At 45.7% G+C, this 21,510-nt stretch overlaps 1 protein-coding gene across 1 annotated transcript in view; it reads left to right on the top strand.

Annotated features, from left to right (window-relative positions):
* LOXHD1 (lipoxygenase homology PLAT domains 1) overlaps window positions 1-21,510 on the top strand; it is a 1,221,805-nt gene that overhangs the window by 772,149 nt on the left and 428,146 nt on the right. The window contains exons 13-15 of the mRNA XM_085629301.1: window positions 8,090-8,213; window positions 17,775-18,025; window positions 18,656-18,791. Of these exons, the coding sequence (XP_085485427.1) occupies window positions 8,090-8,213; window positions 17,775-18,025; window positions 18,656-18,791 (511 nt within the window). The remainder of the gene's footprint in view (window positions 1-8,089; window positions 8,214-17,774; window positions 18,026-18,655; window positions 18,792-21,510) is intronic.

Here is a 21,510-nt window from a genome sequence, read left to right as displayed (position 1 = left end):
TGGAAGTAGGAGCTAAGCTTGTTGTAGAGGTCCTGGCGGGGTGATGTCCGTGGCCTCGCTGAGGGGTTTGGTGAATTGTTGGATGATGCTGAAGAGTTCCTTCGAGTTGCTGGAGTTGGCGGTGATCTTGTTCTGGATGAAGGTCCTTCTGGTTGATCTGATGAGTTGGTGGTATTCTGTCATGGCGTCTGTGTATGTGGTGCAGTCTTCCGAAGTTTTGCTGTTTCACCAATTCTTCTCGAGACGTCTGCAGGTATGTCTGGATTCTTGGAGGTCGGCGGTGAACCAGCTGTTTGTTGGGGTTGCAAAGGGGTGCGAGTTCGTCTGCGCAGTTGGTGATCCATCTGTGTAGTTCTTTGGCTGCGAGGTTTATTTATTTTATTTTATTTGAGGTTTTATAGAGCGCGAACGTGACCTGTTAGGGTATCAGAGCACTTTACAGGGATAGCATGTTATGTACAGATTAGGCACAGGCAAAACACAAGGATGGGGATTAGGGAATTGACTACATTAGGACAAAGCCAGAGTTATATACAATAATCAGTACAGTATCATAATCAGCAGAGCGACATGTCAGCGATAAAAAGAGAAAACCAGCAATTGTAAAAGAGGGGAGATATGATAGCGACAGACAGAGAGAACCAGCAGAACATTTGAAGGAGTGAGAATTGGTACACGGAAAGGGCCAAGCAGTACTGGAAATTATGCAGAGAACCAACGGCCATGACAAAAGGCGGTATGCGCGACAAAGGAGAGTTATTGGAGGAATTTGCTCATTAGGAAGGTTTTAGCTTCTTTTTTGAAGAGAGACGGTGGCAATGGTAGCCAGTTCCAGATTCTTGGTGCAGCCCGAGAGAAAGCTCAGTCATATGTTTTTTCCTTGCGGAAGCGGGGAGGCTGGAGCACACGGTCTCTGGCGGACCGGGAGTTTCTGAATCCCCCAGATACCACCATTTTCTGGGCGAGAAATGTCGGGGAGTTTGTGTACAAGGCTTTGTGTGTGATACAGGCCAGCTTGAGCTGGATTCTGGCTTCAAGAGGAGTTCAATGCCTTCAGATGTGGTGAAATGTGGTCAAATATTTTAGAGCCCAATAAGAGTCTAGCTGCTGCGATGAGGCAAGCTTTTAGAGGGGCCTTGGAAGTCTTTGGTAGGCCAGATAGGGTAGCAGCCGTATTCAATTCCGGAGATGAGTAACGCCTGAACTGCGGTTTTAGGGCCGCAGTTTCAAGGGAGGGTTTTAGTTTTCTCAAGTAGCTCAGGTGGAATCTGGCAGTTTTGGCCATCAAGCTGATGTGTTCATGCATATTCAGGTTGCTGTCCAAGGTTATACCGAGAGATTTAGCAGAGTCCACTATGGTCGGTGTGCAGTTAAGTGGTGTGATTGAGTTAATTCATTCCAGGATGTCATTGGAGTTTTTAGGGGGGGGGGAGATGAGAAGGAACTCCGTTTTTTGGGCATTCAGTTTGAGCTGGTTGTTGGCGATCCAGTGAACAGTCAGTTTCAGGGCGTCATTCAGATAGGTAATCTCCTTTAGAGAAGAGCTTAGGGCTGAGTGACGATCCTTGAGGTACTCTGCAGTTGAACTCTGGATTCTGAGAGGAAAGGTGGCAGTCTGATTCTTTGGGTTCCGCCGGTGAGGAAGGAGCAGAGACATTCGAGGGCAGTCCCCTGTATGCCAGCGTCGTGGAGTCTGACGGTGAGTGTGCGGTGGTAGACGGTGTCGAAGGCTGCAGACAGGTGGAGTCGGATCAGCGCCGCGTGTGGCCTTGGTCGAGTACAGTGCGGATGTCTTCTTTGGCGGCGAGTAGAGTGGTCTCGGTGCTGTGGTTGCTGTGGAATCTGTATTGGGAAGGGTCAAGGATGGAGTTCACTTTGATGAATTTTGTTAGTTGGGCGTTTACGGTTTTCTCTGTGACTTTGACCGCAAAGGGGAGGAGGTGGATGGGTCGGTAGTTCTTGAAGTCCAAATGATCTGCCGTGGGTTTCTTGAGCAGAGGCTTGACTTCTGCGCGTTTCCAGTTGTCGGAAAAAATGCCGGTTTTGTAGGTGGTGTTGATGGTGCGTCGTAGTTCCGGTGCGATGGCAGCGGCGGCTCTATGGAAGATGTCTGGAGGGCAGAGGTCCGTGGGTGCTCCTGAGTGGATGCCTTTCATGGTTGATTCAGTGTTTTCGGTGCTGGCTGAAGTACCGGCAGAGATGATGGGTTGGCTGGCATTGTTGGAGGAGGGAGTGGTTTCGGAGTCCATTGTCCGTTCGTTGAAGTTATCGTAGAGGGACTTGTTTTTCCGATGGAAGTAGGAGCTAAGCTTGTTGTAGAGGTCCTGGCGGGGTGATGTCCGTGGCCTCGCTGAGGGGTTTGGTGAATTTTTGGATGATGCTGAAGAGTTCCTTCGAGTTGCTGGAGTTGGCGGTGATCTTGTTCTGGATGAAGGTCCTTCTGGTTGATCTGATGAGTTGGTGGTATTCTGTCATGGCGTCTGTGTATGTGGTGCAGTCTTCCGAAGTTTTGCTGTTTCACCAATTCTTCTCGAGACGTCTGCAGGTATGTCTGGATTCTTGGAGGTCGGCGGTGAACCAGCTGTTTGTTGGGGTTGCGAAGGGGTGCGAGTTCGTCTGCGCAGTTGGTGATCCATCTGTGTAGTTCTTTGGCTGCGAGGTTTATTTATTTTATTTTATTTGAGGTTTTATAGAGCGCGAACGTGACCTGTTAGGGTATCAGAGCACTTTACAGGGATAGCATGTTATGTACAGATTAGGCACAGGCAAAACACAAGGATGGGGATTAGGGAATTGACTACATTAGGACAAAGCCAGAGTTATATACAATAATCAGTACAGTATCATAATCAGCAGAGCGACATGTCAGCGATAAAAAGAGAAAACCAGCAATTGTAAAAGAGGGGAGATATGATAGCGACAGACAGAGAGAACCAGCAGAACATTTGAAGGAGTGAGAATTGGTACACGGAAAGGGCCAAGCAGTACTGGAAATTATGCAGAGAACCAACGGCCATGACAAAAGGCGGTATGCGCGACAAAGGAGAGTTATTGGAGGAATTTGCTCATTAGGAAGGTTTTAGCTTCTTTTTTGAAGAGAGACGGTGGCAATGGTAGCCAGTTCCAGATTCTTGGTGCAGCCCGAGAGAAAGCTCAGTCATATGTTTTTTCCTTGCGGAAGCGGGGAGGCTGGAGCACACGGTCTCTGGCGGACCGGGAGTTTCTGAATCCCCCAGATACCACCATTTTCTGGGCGAGAAATGTCGGGGAGTTTGTGTACAAGGCTTTGTGTGTGATACAGGCCAGCTTGAGCTGGATTCTGGCTTCAAGAGGAGTTCAATGCCTTCAGATGTGGTGAAATGTGGTCAAATATTTTAGAGCCCAATAAGAGTCTAGCTGCTGCGATGAGGCAAGCTTTTAGAGGGGCCTTGGAAGTCTTTGGTAGGCCAGATAGGGTAGAGCAGCCGTATTCAATTCCGGAGATGAGTAACGCCTGAACTGCGGTTTTAGGGCCGCAGTTTCAAGGGAGGGTTTTAGTTTTCTCAAGTAGCTCAGGTGGAATCTGGCAGTTTTGGCCATCAAGTTGATGTGTTCATGCATATTCAGGTTGCTGTCCAAGGTTATACCGAGAGATTTAGCAGAGTCAACTATGGTCGGTGTGCAGTTAAGTGGTGTGATTGAGTTAATTCATTCCAGGATGTCATTGGAGTTTTTAGAGGGGGGGGAGATGAGAAGGAACTCCGTTTTTTGGGCATTCAGTTTGAGCTGGTTGTTGGCGATCCAGTGAACAGTCAGTTTCAGGGCGTCATTCAGATAGGTAATCTCCTTTAGAGAAGAGATTTTGATGTACATCTGAGAATCATTAGCGTACATGTGGAAGGAGATGTTGGCCGCGCGAAGAGTTTCAGCTAATGGTTCAAGGTAGAGATTGAAGCGGGTAGGGGACAGAGCAGAGCCTTGAGAGGACACCGATAGATATTGGGGAAGGCGCAGATATGTTGTTGTTGACTAAGAATCTCTGGGTGCGATTCTGGAGGAAGGAACCAAACCATTTAATGACGGTACCTCCTAGAACCATCCTGTGTTCGAGGCTTTCAAGAAGTTTCTCGTGGTTGACTGTGTCGAATGCCAAGGAAAGATCCAGAAGGATCAAGAGACAGGTATTTCCTTGGTCAAGGGCTTGGAGAGCATCATCTACGATGTGAAGAATAGTGGTTTCAGTGTTATGCCTGGGCCTGAACCCTGATTGGAATTCGTCAAGTAAGTTGAAATTAGCGATATGTTGGCTTAGTTGTAGCTGCACACATTTCTCCAGGACTTTCGCAAGAAGAGGAATATTGGAAATTGGTCTGAAGCTGTCTGGAATTGCCGGATTCAGAGTGGGTTTTTTTAGGATGGGGATGACTTGCCCGGTTTTCAGGGAGTCAGGTATAGACCCTTGCAGAAGGTAAGTGTTGATAATAGTAGTTCAAATGGGAGCGATGAGTAGGGAGGTCGCTGCCAAGCAGTTGGCAGGGAGAGGGTCATTGAAGTGGGTATTCAGTTTTAAGGAGGAAAGAATTTTCGACATGGAATGGTCATCATATAGCTCGAAGTTGGACCAGTGAGCTTTGTCCTTGGCTGTTGCCAGGTGGGGAAGAGAGAAGAGATGGGTCCCAGTAGTAGGAGGGCCGTTTGAGGTGGCGTTAAGTTCGTTACCTAGAGAGTTAATTTTGGTTGTAAAGAAGGAGGAGAACTCATCACAGGTTATTAGAGATTTTGTAGTTTCTTTGGAAGACTTAGCTAGTTTTCTGATTGAAGTTTGACTATTTCGAAGAGTTTGCGGGGTCTGTTCTTGGCGTTTTCCAGTTCTGATCTGAAGAACTCTTTTTTGGATCTGAGGATGTTCTGGTTGTAAGTATTTCTGGCCAGACTGAGAAGTTTAAGTTGGGGGGCTGAGGGGTGCTGTCTCCAATTTCTTTCTGTAAGTCAGAGAGCTCTCCTTTCGCTATTGAGGGGACCGCTGAACCAGGGTTTTTTGTCTTTGATTTGGGACCTTTTGAGCTTTAACAGGGCCAGATTATCCAAAATGTTGGACATAGTCGAGTTGTAGTGCTCTGTGAGGTCGTTGACCTTAGATAGGTTTGGGTGGGGGGGTTGTAGGTCATTCTCACAGCGAGCAGTTAGCTTCTCGAGGTCAAGGTTCTTAGTGTCTCTGAGCCAGCGTTTCAGTTTCACCGGTTGCCCAGGTCTTTTCATGCGATAGTCAGGTATTTGGAAGGTGATGGCATGGTGATCTGACCAGTCGCATGGATCTATTGAGTTCAGCCTGACCGACGATTCCTTAGTGATGAGCCAATCCAATGTGGCGCCTTTTCAGTGGGTTGGAAGGGTGGAGGCCTGGGTGAGTGATTGGTCAGCGAGGAAGACTTTGACGGCGGTGACCTGGGAGTCATTGGGGTCATTCTAGTGCAGATTAAAGTCACCGAGGAAAATGTCATTGGAGTGGGGGGAGACCTTAGCACTAATAATTTCCATGAGGAGATCCATGAAGGTGTCGTTCTTGGCTGGGCGGTGGTAGAAGATGTGCAATTTGCATAACTGAGTAGTGTTGTTACAAATGGAGAGAGCAAGATATTCACAGGAGTCCGTGGGGACTGCATGGAGTTCTGTGACAAGCAGGTCTGAGCGGTAGATGCATGCAATGCCTTCCCCCTTTTTTTGTTTGTCTATCAAGTCTAATGATGTGATAATTTGGTGGGACCAGTAAATCAAGGGAAGGAGATGAAGATTTGTTGAGCCAAGACTCAGCTAGGATAGCTACATCAGTTTTATGGCTTAGGATGAGGGCGGCTATGTCAGAGGCGTGTCTCGCAGCTGTACGGCAGTTAAGAAGGAGGCCAGACAGTGGAGCATCGGGACAAATGTTGTAAGAAGGGGAGGATAAGGGTACTTGTGTTAAGTTGTTGCTGTTTACACCTCTATTACGGAGAGATGATGATCTATTGGTGTTGATTGAGACAGTGGGAATCAGGTAATCGACTTTCTTGTCGGGAGGATGGGGACGCCGGGGGAGGTCATGTAGGATGAGAGGAGGGCTAGGGTTTCCTTCACAGAGACGTAGCTGGGATGTTTGCAAGGGCGAAGGTGTCTGCTGGCCAGCGGCAGGGGTTGGAGGGTGGGTATGGTGAGCAGGGGAAGCACTGAGTTGGGGAAGGGCTTGAGGGTGGCGATAGAGTATTCAGTAAGGAAAAGGATGTTCGTCAAATCTAATAAGGATTTCTGAATTTTCTGAACTATGATGGATGCTCTGGTTTTCGGGGTTTCAAGGTCTAAAGGTGTAGGTAGTAGTTGCAGACAAGGGGAGCTTGGCATTGGTCAAGGTGGAGGGGGCATTGTGGTTAAGGGTGGAGTTGAGGTGCTCTTCGGTGACCTTGCTCTAGTTCCTTCACAGTGGGCAGGGTGCAGGTTTCGGGGCGGTGAGTTTGTCAGCGTGGAAGTGTATGCAGTGGTAGGCCGTCCAGAGGGGTTGCGTGGTGTGACTGAAGTGGATGTTGTTCCCTCTCGTGAAGATGGGGTCGAGGGTGTGTCCTACCATGTGGGTGGGGGCGATGAAGAGCTGTTTGTCCAAGGTTGGCGAGGTTGTCCAGGAGGGTGGAGGAGTTGGGGTCGTTGAGGTTGGTGAGGTGGAGGTTGAGGTCTCCGATGAGTATGTAGTACATGGATGCGATGGCGTGGGGTGCAAGGAGGTTGGAGATGGTAGTGGTGAACGCTGTTCGAGGTCCGGGGGCCTGTAGGCGAGGGTGTATCTGGAAATGGTGGTATTCGGTGGTGGACTGGGAGTCGCTTGTGCTGGAAGTGATGAGTTGGAGGGAGCTCTTGTGTGCGATGGCAAGTCCTTCTCCCGGGCGGTTGTGTCGGTCCTTCCTCTGGATCTTGTATCCGTCGGGGAGGGCTGTGGCGATGTCGGGGGCAGAGGTTGAGTTTGTCCAGGTTTCCGTGAAGAAGGCGACATCAGGCGAGATGGTGTTGAGGAGGTCACAGAGCCATCTAACAGAATTGTAACATGTCCTTCCCAGCTTCATACTGAATAAAAAATGTATTGTACCAGTAACATTGGCAGTGTGGGACTCCAAGCACTATTTGATGGGTTGGGTGCAGAACATTGGAATTCTTTTTGTAGATTGTTCATCAGGCTTCAACTGACCTATGGTTAAAATTACCCATTTCACAGAGACCTTCTCTGGAACAAATTAGAAGATGCGCACACGCGTTTCAGATGCATAGCTTCCATTTTATATTCATTTTATATTCACTTCAATATCCTCTGGAGCAATCTGGAGATTCCTGGAGCACCTTTGAGATACTCCTATGCAAGTGGAATTTCCAAAAATGTGTGTTGTAATTCTCCAGGCATCTCCACATTTGCTTCAGTGCAAACCTCTACAAACACACAGGGACACTGAAAATATGCAATTTTGCGGCAGCAGTGTTTTTGAATTTGCCACATAATCCATTATCTGCTGCATAATTTGCAGATTTTACCCCCAAAAATGTTTGTAGCTCAAACGGCTCAAAGATTACTAACCATGTGGCAACATCTTTTGCTGCACAATGGAGAGTCCTTCGCAAAAGTCAACTTGTCGTGTTTCAATTGTCTGTTGCTGTATTTGAGTGTTAAACTGGAATTAATAAGGGGGAACCTCTGACCAGACAATGTGAACATGTAAAATAGACAAAATAATACAGTAATACTGCTAAACAATGTGCCACATTACACCACGTAATTTCCTTTTCCTGTCACACAATTTAGTCAACCATGCCGCATAACTTAATCCTCCCATCTCTCATAATTCCAGTGGCCCTGCAAATACAGTATCAGGTGGCTGGTATACATCTGAGATGCTAGCTTGTGCATATAATATATTGATGAAGCAGCACTTTTTGTACTGGAACTGCACCCTAGAGAATGATCGGTTTCACTAGTAGCTGGGGTGGGAGGACAGTGGTTGGTGATCTTACTGAACAGAGAATTCCAGTTGTATTTTCAGGATGACCAATAGCTGTGAAACTGTTAACACAACTTATTTTAAAACTTTTCCTCGGCTAGGTGATCCTTGAGGACATTGGAAATAAAACAGTGTACGAGTTCCCCGTCTCTCGCTGGTTTGCTATCGATGAAGATGACGGCAAAATTCAAAGAGATATTTTAGTGGGTGGAAGCGAGGCCACAGGTAAGAACAATACACCAGAAAATACCAAAGTGCTGGGATTAGCTATGTTTTAAACTTAAATCTATACAATGTACTGGTGTGTAAATCATTCACACCTTCATAAGCAACAATTCTGATCTTAGAGAGTTCCTTTCGGTTGACTTTAGTGGGCCAACAGTCTTATTTATGATCTATATGTGAGCTTTGAGTGTTTGTCTTTATTACTGCAAGGAGGTAAAATTGACATTTAGAGAGCTTCAGTTACAGATTTGAAGGATAAGTCGTTTGGTGGAGCCTTTACAGCCCACTCAAGCACTAGTGTGGGACTCCATAGTGAACTCTTGTAACAGCCTGTGATTGTGCACTGTGGTACAATTGGTGCTGTGGCTGCTTCCATCGTGACATGCACAGATGGCTTGTGTTGGTCTGTGTGCTTCTGCAGTTGGTGAAGCATGCTTCTACCTGCTGTGCTTCCACAGTGGCCTCTAGGAGCTTCCTGTATCAGTTCACCCTGATGAGCCCTATGTGATGCCTGGCTTCATAGTGAGCTTTAGTGGCAGCATGTAGCCTTACTTTCTTGCACATCAAGCACTTGTGCTTGACTCCCCGGTGACTATTAGTAATCGAATATGGTACTGCACCCAGGAAACCTCCAGGGCATGTGTCTGAATCCCCAGTGACCTTTAGTACCCACCTGTGATACTGTATCCTAACAGTGGTGGCTGGTAGGCGAAGGGGCGGGGGCAGAGGAATGTGGGAGAGGGGGAAATAAAGAAAAAATAGAACTTACCTGCTGGTGCCGTCGCAAGTTGCCGCCTCCCCTCCGCAGGGAAGGAGCCAGGAACAGGAAGCACCTACGCTTCCAGACTCCTCTGACCAATTTCGACACTGCTGATAGCAGCATAGTGATTGGTCTGAGCGCCGTGGTTCGGCACTCAGAGAGACAGTGGAAGCCTGGGCATGATCTCCACCCAGGCTGTAGCACAAACATACCGCGCATGCCTCAGGCATGCCTGCCTATCTGCTAAAACAGGGCTGTCAGGATGGTAATCAGTGCATCCCTGTGGCCAACTGCAATCCATACAGAGCAGCAGGGCAACATCCCAAACCTTGTCCCAGCTTCTGAAAGATCAGAGGCTGCGAGAGGACTTCAGGCGGGTATTTCTCTCTTTGATCCTCCCTCTGCTGCACTGTTTGGCTCCTCCATCATGCCTCACTGGCTCCTATTTCCAGCACCAGCACTCTGCCCTGCTGTTGCCAAGCAGGATTGGAGACCCATGAGCAAAGGACACAAGGTAAGTAAAGGAATGATTCCACTGTTGTTTTGTGCTGTTAAGAGTGTGAGTGAATGAACATGACTGTGAGAGTGAGTGTCAATGGGAGAGAGTGTGAGTGGGTGTGAGTGTGTGCATGTGCGTGAGAGAGACAGTTGAATGGTTAAGAGTGAATAGGCGAGAGTAAATGTGTGAGAGTGAGGGAGAAATAGTGTGAGTGAATGCATGTGTGCATGAGTGAGTGAATGTGTGACTGAGCATGTGTGATTCTGTGCCTGTGACATTATGCGTGGGTGGGTGTTATGCTTGCGGGTGTGCTGCAGTATCTGACACTCTAGAGGTAATTACTGGCTCATGGAGATGCCCATGCAAAAATGCTGCCACTGGTATATTCGAAGTAATTCTTGGCTTTAGGCGAGCCCGCTATGGCAGTTAAGGGACAAGCACAAATAGCAAGAACCTGGCGAAATTTGTTTGTCATCACCTTTTAGAGGGGCAGATACGGAGAGAACACCAGAATAGTGCATGTGAAGCAAGTTTCAACAAATATCCAAGAGATTTGTGTTGTTTTTTGTCTTTTCTCTCACAGGAACCCAAAGAGAGGAACCCGTTCCAAAACAAGGGCACTATTGTACCTTATGCATGCCAGATATTTGTTGCATGTTGTATGTTGTCCTGACTAAAAAAGTTAGATGTGACTGAAATAAAAAAAAGAATATATTCCAGGTCATAATCATTTTTAAGTAGTGATGAAATCCATAGACCTTTTGGCCTTTTTGACAAGGGCTGAAACATGTCAACATTTGTAGACACAGTGTAGGGCCATTAACTCCAGAGACACCCCACTACTCAGTTTTACTCATCCCAGGAACACCCCAAATAAAAGGGATACCTTTGGTGCTTCGAGGTATTTTTATTTTAAGAGCCTGGTAGGAAAAATTATCCGGAGTGCTCCATGGAATATGGTCAAGCTCATCCTTGTGTTTAGGGACCAAAATGAGTCCCAACGATGAAGCATGACACCATCAATTCATGTGAGGGTCTACCTCATGACACAATGTGATCTCCTGATTATGGGTACAGTTGCACTTTACATATATGAGGGGTCCTTCATGATCCGGAGGCGACCCAGTCCTGGTAGAACGGGGTAGGTGTATACGAGACACGGACTCGGCGTGTCAAACGCGAGGAACTCCTTGCGTTTATCTACCAGGAACTGCAGTGGACTATCCTTAGGAATTCTTAGGGTAGACCGAGCTGCAGGTAACACTACAACTGTGACTGCTCACTGTTTATCAAGATTTTATGTTGAATTTCAGATGTAGATAGAGAACATCTTTTGGTCCTGAGGAATCGCCAGAGTATTTCTCTAATGGAGCGAGAAACATGTCGACCTGACTGAGGCAGTGTATATAACCTAGTCTATAACCCTAAGTTAGCAACACTCAACCTCAGAGTTTTTTAATTAGGGGAGAAGGCTTCCTAATAAATTGGTTGAGTAAGCACTTCGACCCCTATTTTTAATAATCAATACACTTCATCTACATCACCCTAGAGCCCCACACACCCATGCAACTACCGGCTTCATTGGATAAAAAAGATCTCCATAAAAGTGCTCCTTAAGAAAGAGCCCGTCGGGTATTGCACCAGCCGACTCGACGCAGGAGCAGCCCGATGATGATGCGATACATCCGAGGGGGTACGTGAATCACGATACCCTTTAGTTTGTGTGAGGGCCTCAATATCCAATATTTCAATTGTCCGTGAACACAATTCCTTCCCTCTTCCTTTCCCTTCCACCTACAGGAACAGCTCTGTCATTTTTGTTGTAGGGTCTACCTCATGACACAATGTGATCTCCTGATTACGGGTACAGTTGCACTTTACATATATGAGGGGTCCTTCATGATCCGGAGGCGAATCAACCTCTACGTTTAGGATACCGTTTGTGGCTTCTTAGTACCCGGGAGGGCGTATCCTATACCTCCTACATCTCAGTCCCGCCAGGACTCCGGATTGCATTTCTGAGCATTCAGGTTTTTGTATTTCTTGTAGAGACAACGTGCTCATCCAATCCTTTACATCACATCTCTGCTGAGCACACAGAGCAATGGTAACATGATTGACTACTGCAATGCACTCTATTTGGACACTAACAAGACCTTTCTAGCCAAATTTCAAGGGGTGCAAAATGCAGCGGCAAGGCTGACATTAGATATCCTGAAATTTCCGTCAGTCTCGAAAGGACTGCGTGAACTCCACTGGCTTCCTGTACAGAAGCATGTCACCTTTAAAGCCATGTGTATTGTTCATAAAGCACTGTATCATCCCTAGAGTATGGAGGAAGAAATGGGGAGGCAGAACTTTTTCAGTTGCAGCTGTCTAAATCTGGAATCCCCTCCCCTTCCATCTGACCGATATGAAACTGCATACTCCTTTTAGAAAGGCCTTAAAAACCTGGCTCTTCTCTTTGTATCTTGGCCAGGGCAATTTGCAAGTGTACTTTCATGATTAGCTCTCAGCGCCTTTGACACCTTTGGGCATTGTTGCACTATAAAAATATATATTATTCATGAGTGAGTGAGTGAGAATGAGAAAGTGAAACTGTGAGAGTCAGTGGGAGTAAGAGTGAGTGTGAGTGACTGCGAATAAGTGTATGGCAGAGTTTGAGTAAGGGTGTGTGAGTGAGAATAAGTGTGAGCGAGTGAATAGAGATGAGCATGCGTGTGTGTGTGTTACGCCTGTGAGTCTGCCATTCAAGAACATCCCCTTCTTTCTCTTCAACCATTCTAGAAGAAAATGGGCTTACTGGCTGGTATTGTACCAACGTCAAAGATTACGAGCCACCACTGGGAGACTCCATGTCAAAATTCTGGCCTTAACATGCTGACTGTCATTCTTGACATATGGGGGACTTTTGTGGCAAGTTTTGAAGTAACAGCTTCAAAGAAGGAAGAAATAAAGTAAGATGATGGACCTGGGTGCCTGTAGATTAGACCACACTTGAAGGTAACACATGGTGATACTTTAATAGTAAAGGCTAACAATTTAGCCCCAGAAATAGGGGAAATGTGGTAAAGAGATACCTCAAGGTTTTCTTTAAGAATATAAGCACTTACCCTACCTCATTTGTGTGATATATCAAGATGTTTTATAAGGTAGTTAGAGAGAACCGCTAACAAAAGCTTGGGGTGTTGTTTCTCTTAAGCGAAGTTTCTGTGATAAATATATAATCTAGTTTATGTTGCCTGATCAATTAATTTATTTCGACATAATGTTTAGTAAGGATCTTGGCATTTAGAAGAGTGCAATTTAGGTTAGGCAACTTGTCAGCTGACCCCCTAATAATCTTACTGGGACTAGTGCTGGTATCTGTTTTTTCAGAAACGCCAGTGGAAACCTGGTTCAACTTAATGGAAACAGGCTAAAAATGTTAATTTAGTCAGGGTGAGGTCCACAGCAAGGGGAAGCGAAGCGCATTGAGTATATATACTCTAAGCTTACCCTTTTTAAAAAAAAATGTTTTAATTAGTTTTATTGAGTGCATGCGCAGTTACAGATCTCCATAATTTGTTGGCATAACAATAATAGTGATCATATACAGAAGATCTCACATGTACACATTCCACTTGACTTTACCAATAAGGCACAGAACTGTGTAACTTTAAAACTAACAAAAAACACCCGCCATCATCTTGTCAAATCACTGTGACATATGCCTATACACGTCCATCTTTCATCCTAAAGTCCACATCGTCAAGTCTCAAGGTATAATTGCAACATTAGGAGCATCTCCACACCAGCTAAGTTATGTAGCGGAGCCTTTAACCAACAGGACCGACTCCATGTTTAAAGATATATTTTCGTGTTTGCCATGACAGTGGCCTTACTTACCCTGATCGATTCGAGTTTCTATCCCCCCGTCCTCATCCAGTTGACAAAGGGTTCCCATATGTCTTTTGGTCTGGATCTGGTCGGCAGTAGCTCCAAGTAATGGGACAGCTGGTCCTTACAGTAGGTGCCCGCTCCTACCCATTGGGCTATATTTGGAGGATTCTGCTTCTTCCAATGTATTGCCACCTGTCTCTTCGCTAAGAGTAAAAGCATTGCTGTGAGTTTACGCTGAACTTTCGGCACTTCTAGTACATATCCCAGTAATGCAATCAACGGATTACAGGTCAAAGGATTGTTGGTCATACGTCCAATGTGGCTAAACACTTCTAGCCAAAACTGTGCTATAGGTCTGCAGTCCCAGGCTAGGTGGACGAATGCGGCACTCTGAGCTCCACACCTCCAGCATCGTGTGTCAGGGTGTAATCCCATTCGGTGTAGTTGGGGTGGGGTGCGGTAGAGTCTATGCAGGTAATTAAAATGAATAAGCCGCAGCCGGTAGTTTGGTGAGAGGTGTTCAAGCTGGGCACAGCAAAATTGCCACTGTTTGTCTGTAATAGTGATCCCTGCATCTGCCTCCCAGTCGGTTTTAGATGTGACTGTTATGATCGGGGGTTTCCTTCTGTGTAGTGCTATAAATGCGTGTTATCAGTTTGCGGGGGGATGGTGTGGATAGAATATTTTCCAGGGCTGGTAACGTAGGAGGTGTTTGGGGAAATTCTACAAACCTGGTTCAGCATGCCGCCCTAATCTGATAGTATAACAGCATGTCTGATGCAGTAGGCGTCTCCAGTTTGCACATCTGTGGAAATGTTAAAAATGTACCATCTGGAAACAGGTCGCTTCCTTTCTCCAACTCGTGGGATTTCGCTCGCAATGTGGTCGCCTTATCTAGTAATGGCTCAATGAGTGGGTTGCCACCTGTTGGCATGGATGGCGCAAATAAGACCGTCTGGCGTGCCCTCTTTGCAATCCCCTGCCAGGCCCAGCGAAGTGTCTCGACCGTGTCGATTTCTGAATGGGGTCGCTTATAGGGCTGATAGACAGCCGTGTTCAATGGGAGGGGGGTGACCCTATCGAGTTCTATCGCCACATGGGGTTGATAAGGGGTTGGGTGGTGCCAAAAGTGCAGGGACTGTGCCTGTGCGGAGTATGCATATAACTCAAAATCCGGTGCACCTAAACCCCCTGCGCAAATGGTAATGTTTATAATTTCCATGCGACGCAAGGTTGTTTTTGAGCCCAGACTAATTCCAGTATGCTGGAGCGAAGTCTCTTGAAAAAATGTGCATTGAGAGGCATTGTAATGTTTACGAATAAATAGAGCAGTTTAGGTAAGATAACCATTTTCGTTATTGCTATACGGGCGATCAGGGATAGCGGCAAGTTCTTCCATCGCTGTACCTTGCTGTCTAACCAGTCAATTGCTCTGCCATAGTTAGCCAGCCATAATTCCTGCATGTCCCTGCTAATCCATATCCCCAAATATCTAACTTCACCTGCGACCCATTGTAAGAGGAATTCTGTCTCAAACTAATCTGTATTGTTCGTGAGTGGTAACATTAGGGATTTGGCCCAGTTGATCTGAATGCCCGTCAGTCCATCACTATGGCAAAGTTGTCTTTGGGATTTATTAAGTAGATTTTCATATCGTCTGCGTATATTGATATTAATAAACCTCTAGTTGTGAACCCGATACTTCTTTGTGTAAGATGTTGGCGCAGTCTGGCGGCCAGTGATTCAGTAGCTATCGCGAATAATAACGGCGAAAGGGGGCAGCCTTGTCTCGTTCCTCTTGTTATCTTAAATGGTTCCGAGATTTGGCCATTCACTCTGACTCTCGCCGTCGGGTTTGTGTATAGTAATTGGATTTGCTTTATAAATATAGGACTGAATCTCATACGTGCCAATATGGTAAAGAGAAATTTCCATTCTAGCGAATCGAATGCCTTTGTGGCATCTAATAGTACTGCCACTGCTTGAACTTGTGCGGCCAGGTAGTGTAGTTATCCAAATATCGTTCTCAGATTATGTGCCGTCGAACGGCCTGGTATAAATCCAGATTGGTCTGGAAGGGCTATCATTGGGAGCATCGGTTGGAGCCTATTCGCGATCAATTTAGCATAGATCTTAGCGTCCAGATTTATCAAGGACAGTGGGCGATACGATTCTGGTTGTGCCGGGTCTTTATCTGATTTCAGCAATGTTATTAAAGTGGCCTCTCGCAGTGTCGGGGACAAACTACCCGTTTCTTGAGCCTCCAAATATACCTGCAGTAGCCTAGGGGCGAGTATATCTGCATATTCTTTGTAGAACGCTGCAGTTAAGCTGTCAGCTCCTGGGGCCTTATCTGTCTGCATGCTATTTATTACTTGCCTGATGTCGTCTACCGTGAATGGTAGCTCCATATACTCCCGGGCCCTACTGTTAAACCAAGCTAATGCCAAAGTGTTGAGATAATCAATAATATCAGTTTGTGCCGGGTTTGTTTGTGTGGTGTAGAGCTGCTGATAAAATCGTGTCATTGTGTGTAATATGTCTGAGGGCGTTCTATCGGTCTCTCCCCCTTCCATTTGAAGTTCTGTTATGTATGCCGACACCTTCGCGTCTCACAGCAAACCTGCTAGTGTTTTCCCTGGACGCTCACCCTCCCCATATCGTCGCGCCTGTCTATATTTATGCATATAGTGTGTTTCTCTTTCTGCTTCCTCCTGAAATTCTGTCAATTGCGTTCTAATTTGTGCTGTTATTTCAGGGGAGGGGTTGGTGAAGTGCAGTTGTTCGAGCTCCCTAATTTCCCGCTCTAGTCTGGTGATGGTGTTGCGTATATCTTTGAGGACTCCTGCTTTAAGTGCTATGCAGTTTCCCCTTGTGACCGCTTTAAATGCTTCCCAGAGTGTTCCCGGGGATTCTACTGTGCCCTCATTTAAAGTGAAATATTATTTCGATTTTACCCCTCAGCTCCTCACGGAATACCTGGTCAAGTAATGCACTGGACGGGAATCTCCATATAAAGGGTTGGATGTATGGTTTGGGTATGCTTAGTTTTAGGCTTACCGGCGCGCGATCAGAAAAGGTACGTAGATGGTGTGTTGCGTCTGTTACCCAGGCATGCAATTCCCTTGAGGTTAACCATGCAGGGCGACCATGCATTTCGATGGTGCGTTACTCAAGGGCCTTCCCTGACTGTAGGGTGGAGTACTCTCCAGGAGTCAACTAATTGGAGATCCTCCATGATTTCAGTAAGAAGTGCTGCTGCTCTCGGGTGGTGCTCTCGGGCTCTGAATACCGGTAGAATCTCCAGGCCTGGGCCCAGTCCAGGCACAGACGGGGACAAATAGGCTTGTCTTTGATGCACGCTGTGCAGACATGCTGCATCCACGTGTATGATTCCACCGTTAGTCGTGTAAACTAGACTGTGATGGAAACTAGGCATCACGAGATGGCAGCCAACCTGCCTACTACCACCTTAGAGGGCTCAGGAAAGTAAAAATCCTGATCGGCCTTGTAGACGTGCAGAGTACCCTAATAAATACACTATGGTATTTTGTGCAGTGCGAAAAAACTGTCTCAGAAAATAGTTCATCTATAAAGAGCCCACTAAGCAGTAGTAACTAAAGGTAAAAGGCAATGAATGTACGAGCTAAAAAAACTAAAATCAATGAAAAGTAATTTTTGCAGAAACATCTGTGTCCCTTATCCAGGATAGAAGTTGGAGTAGAAAAGCTATCTTATCTCTTTGTAAATAAAAACAATTATTACCTCTGAGTGGTTGCACATTTATCTTGGGAGGAGTTCAAATTATATGTGTAGATACATTCAGGTGAGCAATTTTCCACGAAGTGTACTAAGAGACTTGTATGACAGGGGCCTCCTGTGATGGGCAAACGACTTCTTTGGTATGGATAAAAACGATACCCAGACATTTCCACCATTGTTCTAGCAAGATTGTCATGGGCCCTAGGCTAAGACAGGCAACCAAAATGGCACTCTGAGGCATGGGTGGGTAGTAAAACGTCAGCCATAATTGGGGTGCAGTGGGCTCCCCGACATTTGAGCACTGGTGCCGCTGCACCTGCTGCACTAATAACAGCTACACCCTTAATGTACATCATGTCCAGGAATACAGGGAATCAGAGTCACATGGAGTGCAGGAGGGATAGGAAATGCAATTTCTGATGTGGCGTCTGGTGGATAAACCTTGTCCATAACATACCTGGGTCAATAGAAGAGCCACGTTTTGGGATAACGATACCCTTCAGCACAATTACACCTAGATAGATAGATAGATATATTGAATATAAATCCTTGTATACAGTCCCACTTTTAGTTTGAAGAATTGGCAAGTATACTTATGTCTATTTGTAGACTTTACTAGAACACGTTGTAATGCCACATTGGTGCATCAATGTTTCAGGTATTGTGTATAATGTTTCCATTGTTACCGGAGATGTCAGAGGGGCAGGCACTAACTCCAAGATACACATCATTCTTCATGGGTCGAAGGGTCTGAAGAACAGCGGCAAAATATTCCTGGAGGGCGGTGAATTTGAACGCGCAAGGACTGACCTGTTCAACATCGAGATCGCTGCCCTCCTCAGCCCGCTGAGCCGCATCACCATCGGCCATGACAATGGCGGGGTCAGTTCTGGCTGGTATTGTGACAAGGTGAGTGTGCCAGAGACCTTCCATAGCTTGTACGCGAGTGGGCACAGTGCTTGAATTGGAAGCCTTGAAGTGCAGGGATTCACTATTCCAAAGTACCTGTTTGCTACTGAAAGTGCCCTTACTAATGGACCTCTGCTGAAAAGTGCAGGTACTCTCTCTTTACAATTAAAGAAGTGCAGGTACTCTGTACCTGACAGTAGATGTCCATGTAAGCCTCTGAGTACACCTATGCCATAGAGTAGCATGGAAATAGGAATAATTACAAAGTAGTACAACTTTAAGATTTGATCGCAAAATAATATTTAGGCCCTAATTTGGGAATAGATGGTAGCTACTCTTAGTTACAGAAAGGCCACTGGTACATGCTAGAAACGATTTTTTTTTATGTATTTATAATTTTACAAAGTGAGCACTGCCTCTCCTTGGTTGCTGCTCAACAGTGTAATGTCATGTACCAGGACACCATTTTGGGTATCAAATGAGCTTCAAAAACACATACGATCAAAATCAGATCAACATTCCTCAATAGATGAATTGGGAATGGAAATTTACACTAGTACATATATGAAGTGTTTGGTAAATTGATTTATTACACAACAGTACTCCTTTGATTTGTTATTCTGTCTACAGGTGATTATATACTGTCCATTTACCGGAATTGAGCAAACGTTCCCTTGTGGAAAATGGCTCGATGAAGATGAAGGGGATGGTCTGATAGAGCGGGAACTTTATGAGATGGTCTCCCTACGACAGAAAAGGCAGAAAAGTAAGTTGACTTAATTCTGTATCGAGTAAATATAAAGGTGATTCTACTTTTTGTTCTTGCCTACACGGTGGAAAGACCTATTCTGTACATAGTCCAAAGCTTATCCTTGATGAGATTTCTTCTCAGATTCATCGTCTTCCTCCTCTTGTGCTTCTCTTTCCCCTTAAGCATTGTGTTGTGGCTTGCGTATATGTGCAATCTCATTTGTGTGTTTTGGGAAGAACAGACTCCAAGTTTTCAATGAATGCGATTTAGTTGAAGTATCAAAATACAATGTGAAACCACTGAGATGAGCAGGCCAACTGACCAACTTCAACCTGGATTCTAGAATACTCACAATGTAATAAATAGAACATTGACATGCCCAATCCCATAGGATATAACACACACCCTTTCAGCAATAAAAAAATGGCTTATTAGCATGACATGAATAACAAATAAAACAATACAATTCTAAATACATCATACATTAGTCAACCTTAACACGCAAAACATAATCGTTCAATTTCTTTGGCTTGTACTTAATCTAACCACTAATCCTTTCTACTCTCATCTGCATTTGTACAGATTCATCAGGACAATTACTTATAGGCTCTTTCTTAGTGGCTGGAATCACCACCGATCATTCAGCATTTTCTTTCCAGAGCTGACGCTTCAATTCGCTGCAACAATAGATTTTCCTAGCATTCCACAATCTTCTAATCTATCATATTTCCCTTCACCCTCTTCACATTTTTAGTATCAGACCATGTAAAACTTCCCTTTTTAGGTCTCGCCTAAGGCAACGCTTTAGCGCAGCTCTGGCGAGAGCTTTAGTAAACGGGGGATTTGGAAGTGCTTTCAGGACTCCAAATACAGTGCATGTGCGCCGGGCGCGCGCACCATTTGGCAGCCTGCCTGATCATTTCGCGGCCGCTTTGATGTTCTCAGTGAGCCGCGCGCCACTGAGAACATCAAAGCGGCTGCGAAAGTGCTCACCATTTGCCAGCCTGCGTGCCACTCTCCCCTACCCCCTCCCTTATCCCACTTCCTGGTTGTTTTACTTATAGCGTGAGGAGCTGTCTATCCCTAGCGCGCGCTTCAACGTTCCTCCCCCACCACAGAGTGCGACTCGCGGCTGCGCGTCTTCCACAACTCCCGGGATTGTTAAAATTAAGTTACAGTTATCATGCTGCTAACTTTAAACATGGCTTTTGATTTATTTTCGTTTCTTTGTCATTCAGTGTATGTGTCTGCTGTCCTAGTTCGTTACCAGCGTGTTCCTCGTGTTAGTTTCATACACATTTATTTACTGCGTGTGCAACATTGTTGCAAGTTACTGTTCCCTATGCTAGTTTAGATTTTACTGCACATGCCAGTTTATACCAATGTAGCTTATCACGTACGAAGGAGCATTTTTGCGCACGTTTGTCCCTGTGCAATGTGTTGCCACTAACACTGTGTTTTCAATTAAGCCCAGTGCTAATAGACTTGTTTGCGATTTGATGTATAATGAGTGGTCCCTATAGGTGGTTCTCTTTGTTGTTTTTTTATACATATATATATTTTTATTTCAAGTGCTTCACGGGCGCTCCCCCCCCAATGATTTGAGCACACTCAGCATGATTTGTCTGACATTGAATCGTTCTCAGTGAGCCGCGCGGCCACTGAGAACATCAAAGCGGCCGCGAAAGTGCTCACCATTTGCCAGCCTGCGTACCTCTCTCCCCTACCCCCTCCCTTATCCCACTTCCTGCTTGTTTTACTTATAGCACGAGGAGCTGTCTATCCCTAGCGCGCGCTTCAACGTTCCTCCCCCACCACAGAGTGCGACTCGCGGCCGCTCGTCTTCCACAACTCCCGGGCTTGTTAAAACTAAGTTGCAGTTATCATGCTACTAACTTTAAACAGGACTTTTGATTTATTTTCGTTTCTTTGTCATTCAGTGTATGTGTCTGCTGTCCTAGTTCGTTACCAGTGTGTTCCTCGTGTTAGTTTCATACACATTTATTTACTGCGTGTGCAACATTGTTGCAAGTTACTGTTCCCTATGCTAGTTTAGATTTTACTGCACATGCCAGTTTATACCAATGTAGCTTATCACGTACGAAGGAGCATTTCTGCGCACGTTTGTCCCTGTGCAATGTGTTGCCACTAACACTGTGTTTTCAATTAAGCCCAGTGATAATAGACTTGTTTGCGATTTTATGTATAATGAGTGGTCCCTATAGGTGGTTCTCTTTGTTGTTTTTTTATACATATATATATTTTTATTTCAAGTGCTTCACGGGCGCTCCCCCTATGATTTGAGCACACTCATCATGATTTGTCTGACATTGAATCACGTAACTGTTACTTCTCCTGCTGCTGTCTGGCTTCCCTACGATTCACATTTCTCTCGCACACCCTCACCAAGTTCTGCCTCTAAATCCACGGTCCCTCCTCTCCATCTCTTCTGTATCTCTCCTCTCTCTCCCCTCCTCTATCTTTGCTTGGAAGTGAACTCAAATGAACGCTTCTCTACTCCGCCTCTCAGGCAGTCAGGCACCCACCTTCTCCATGGGATGTCCAGGCTCCCTCTCACATAAGATTAATGCCCTCAGTTCTCTCCAATCAGGACAGGGCTCCCCTTGGAGACATGGGAGAGAGACAGTTCAATTGGCAACAGCCCTGTGTTGTCAGGTAGAGTTTTTTTTTAATCAGAGCAGTCTACAACTTGTGAACAACGTACACAGGCACA

This window comes from Triturus cristatus, chromosome 2_1 (assembly GCF_964204655.1).
Source record: "Triturus cristatus chromosome 2_1, aTriCri1.1, whole genome shotgun sequence".
Classification (NCBI taxonomy): Eukaryota; Metazoa; Chordata; class Amphibia; order Caudata; family Salamandridae; genus Triturus; species Triturus cristatus.
The sequence above is the reverse complement of the archived record's forward strand: the minus strand, read 5'-3'. Positions and strand labels throughout refer to the sequence as shown.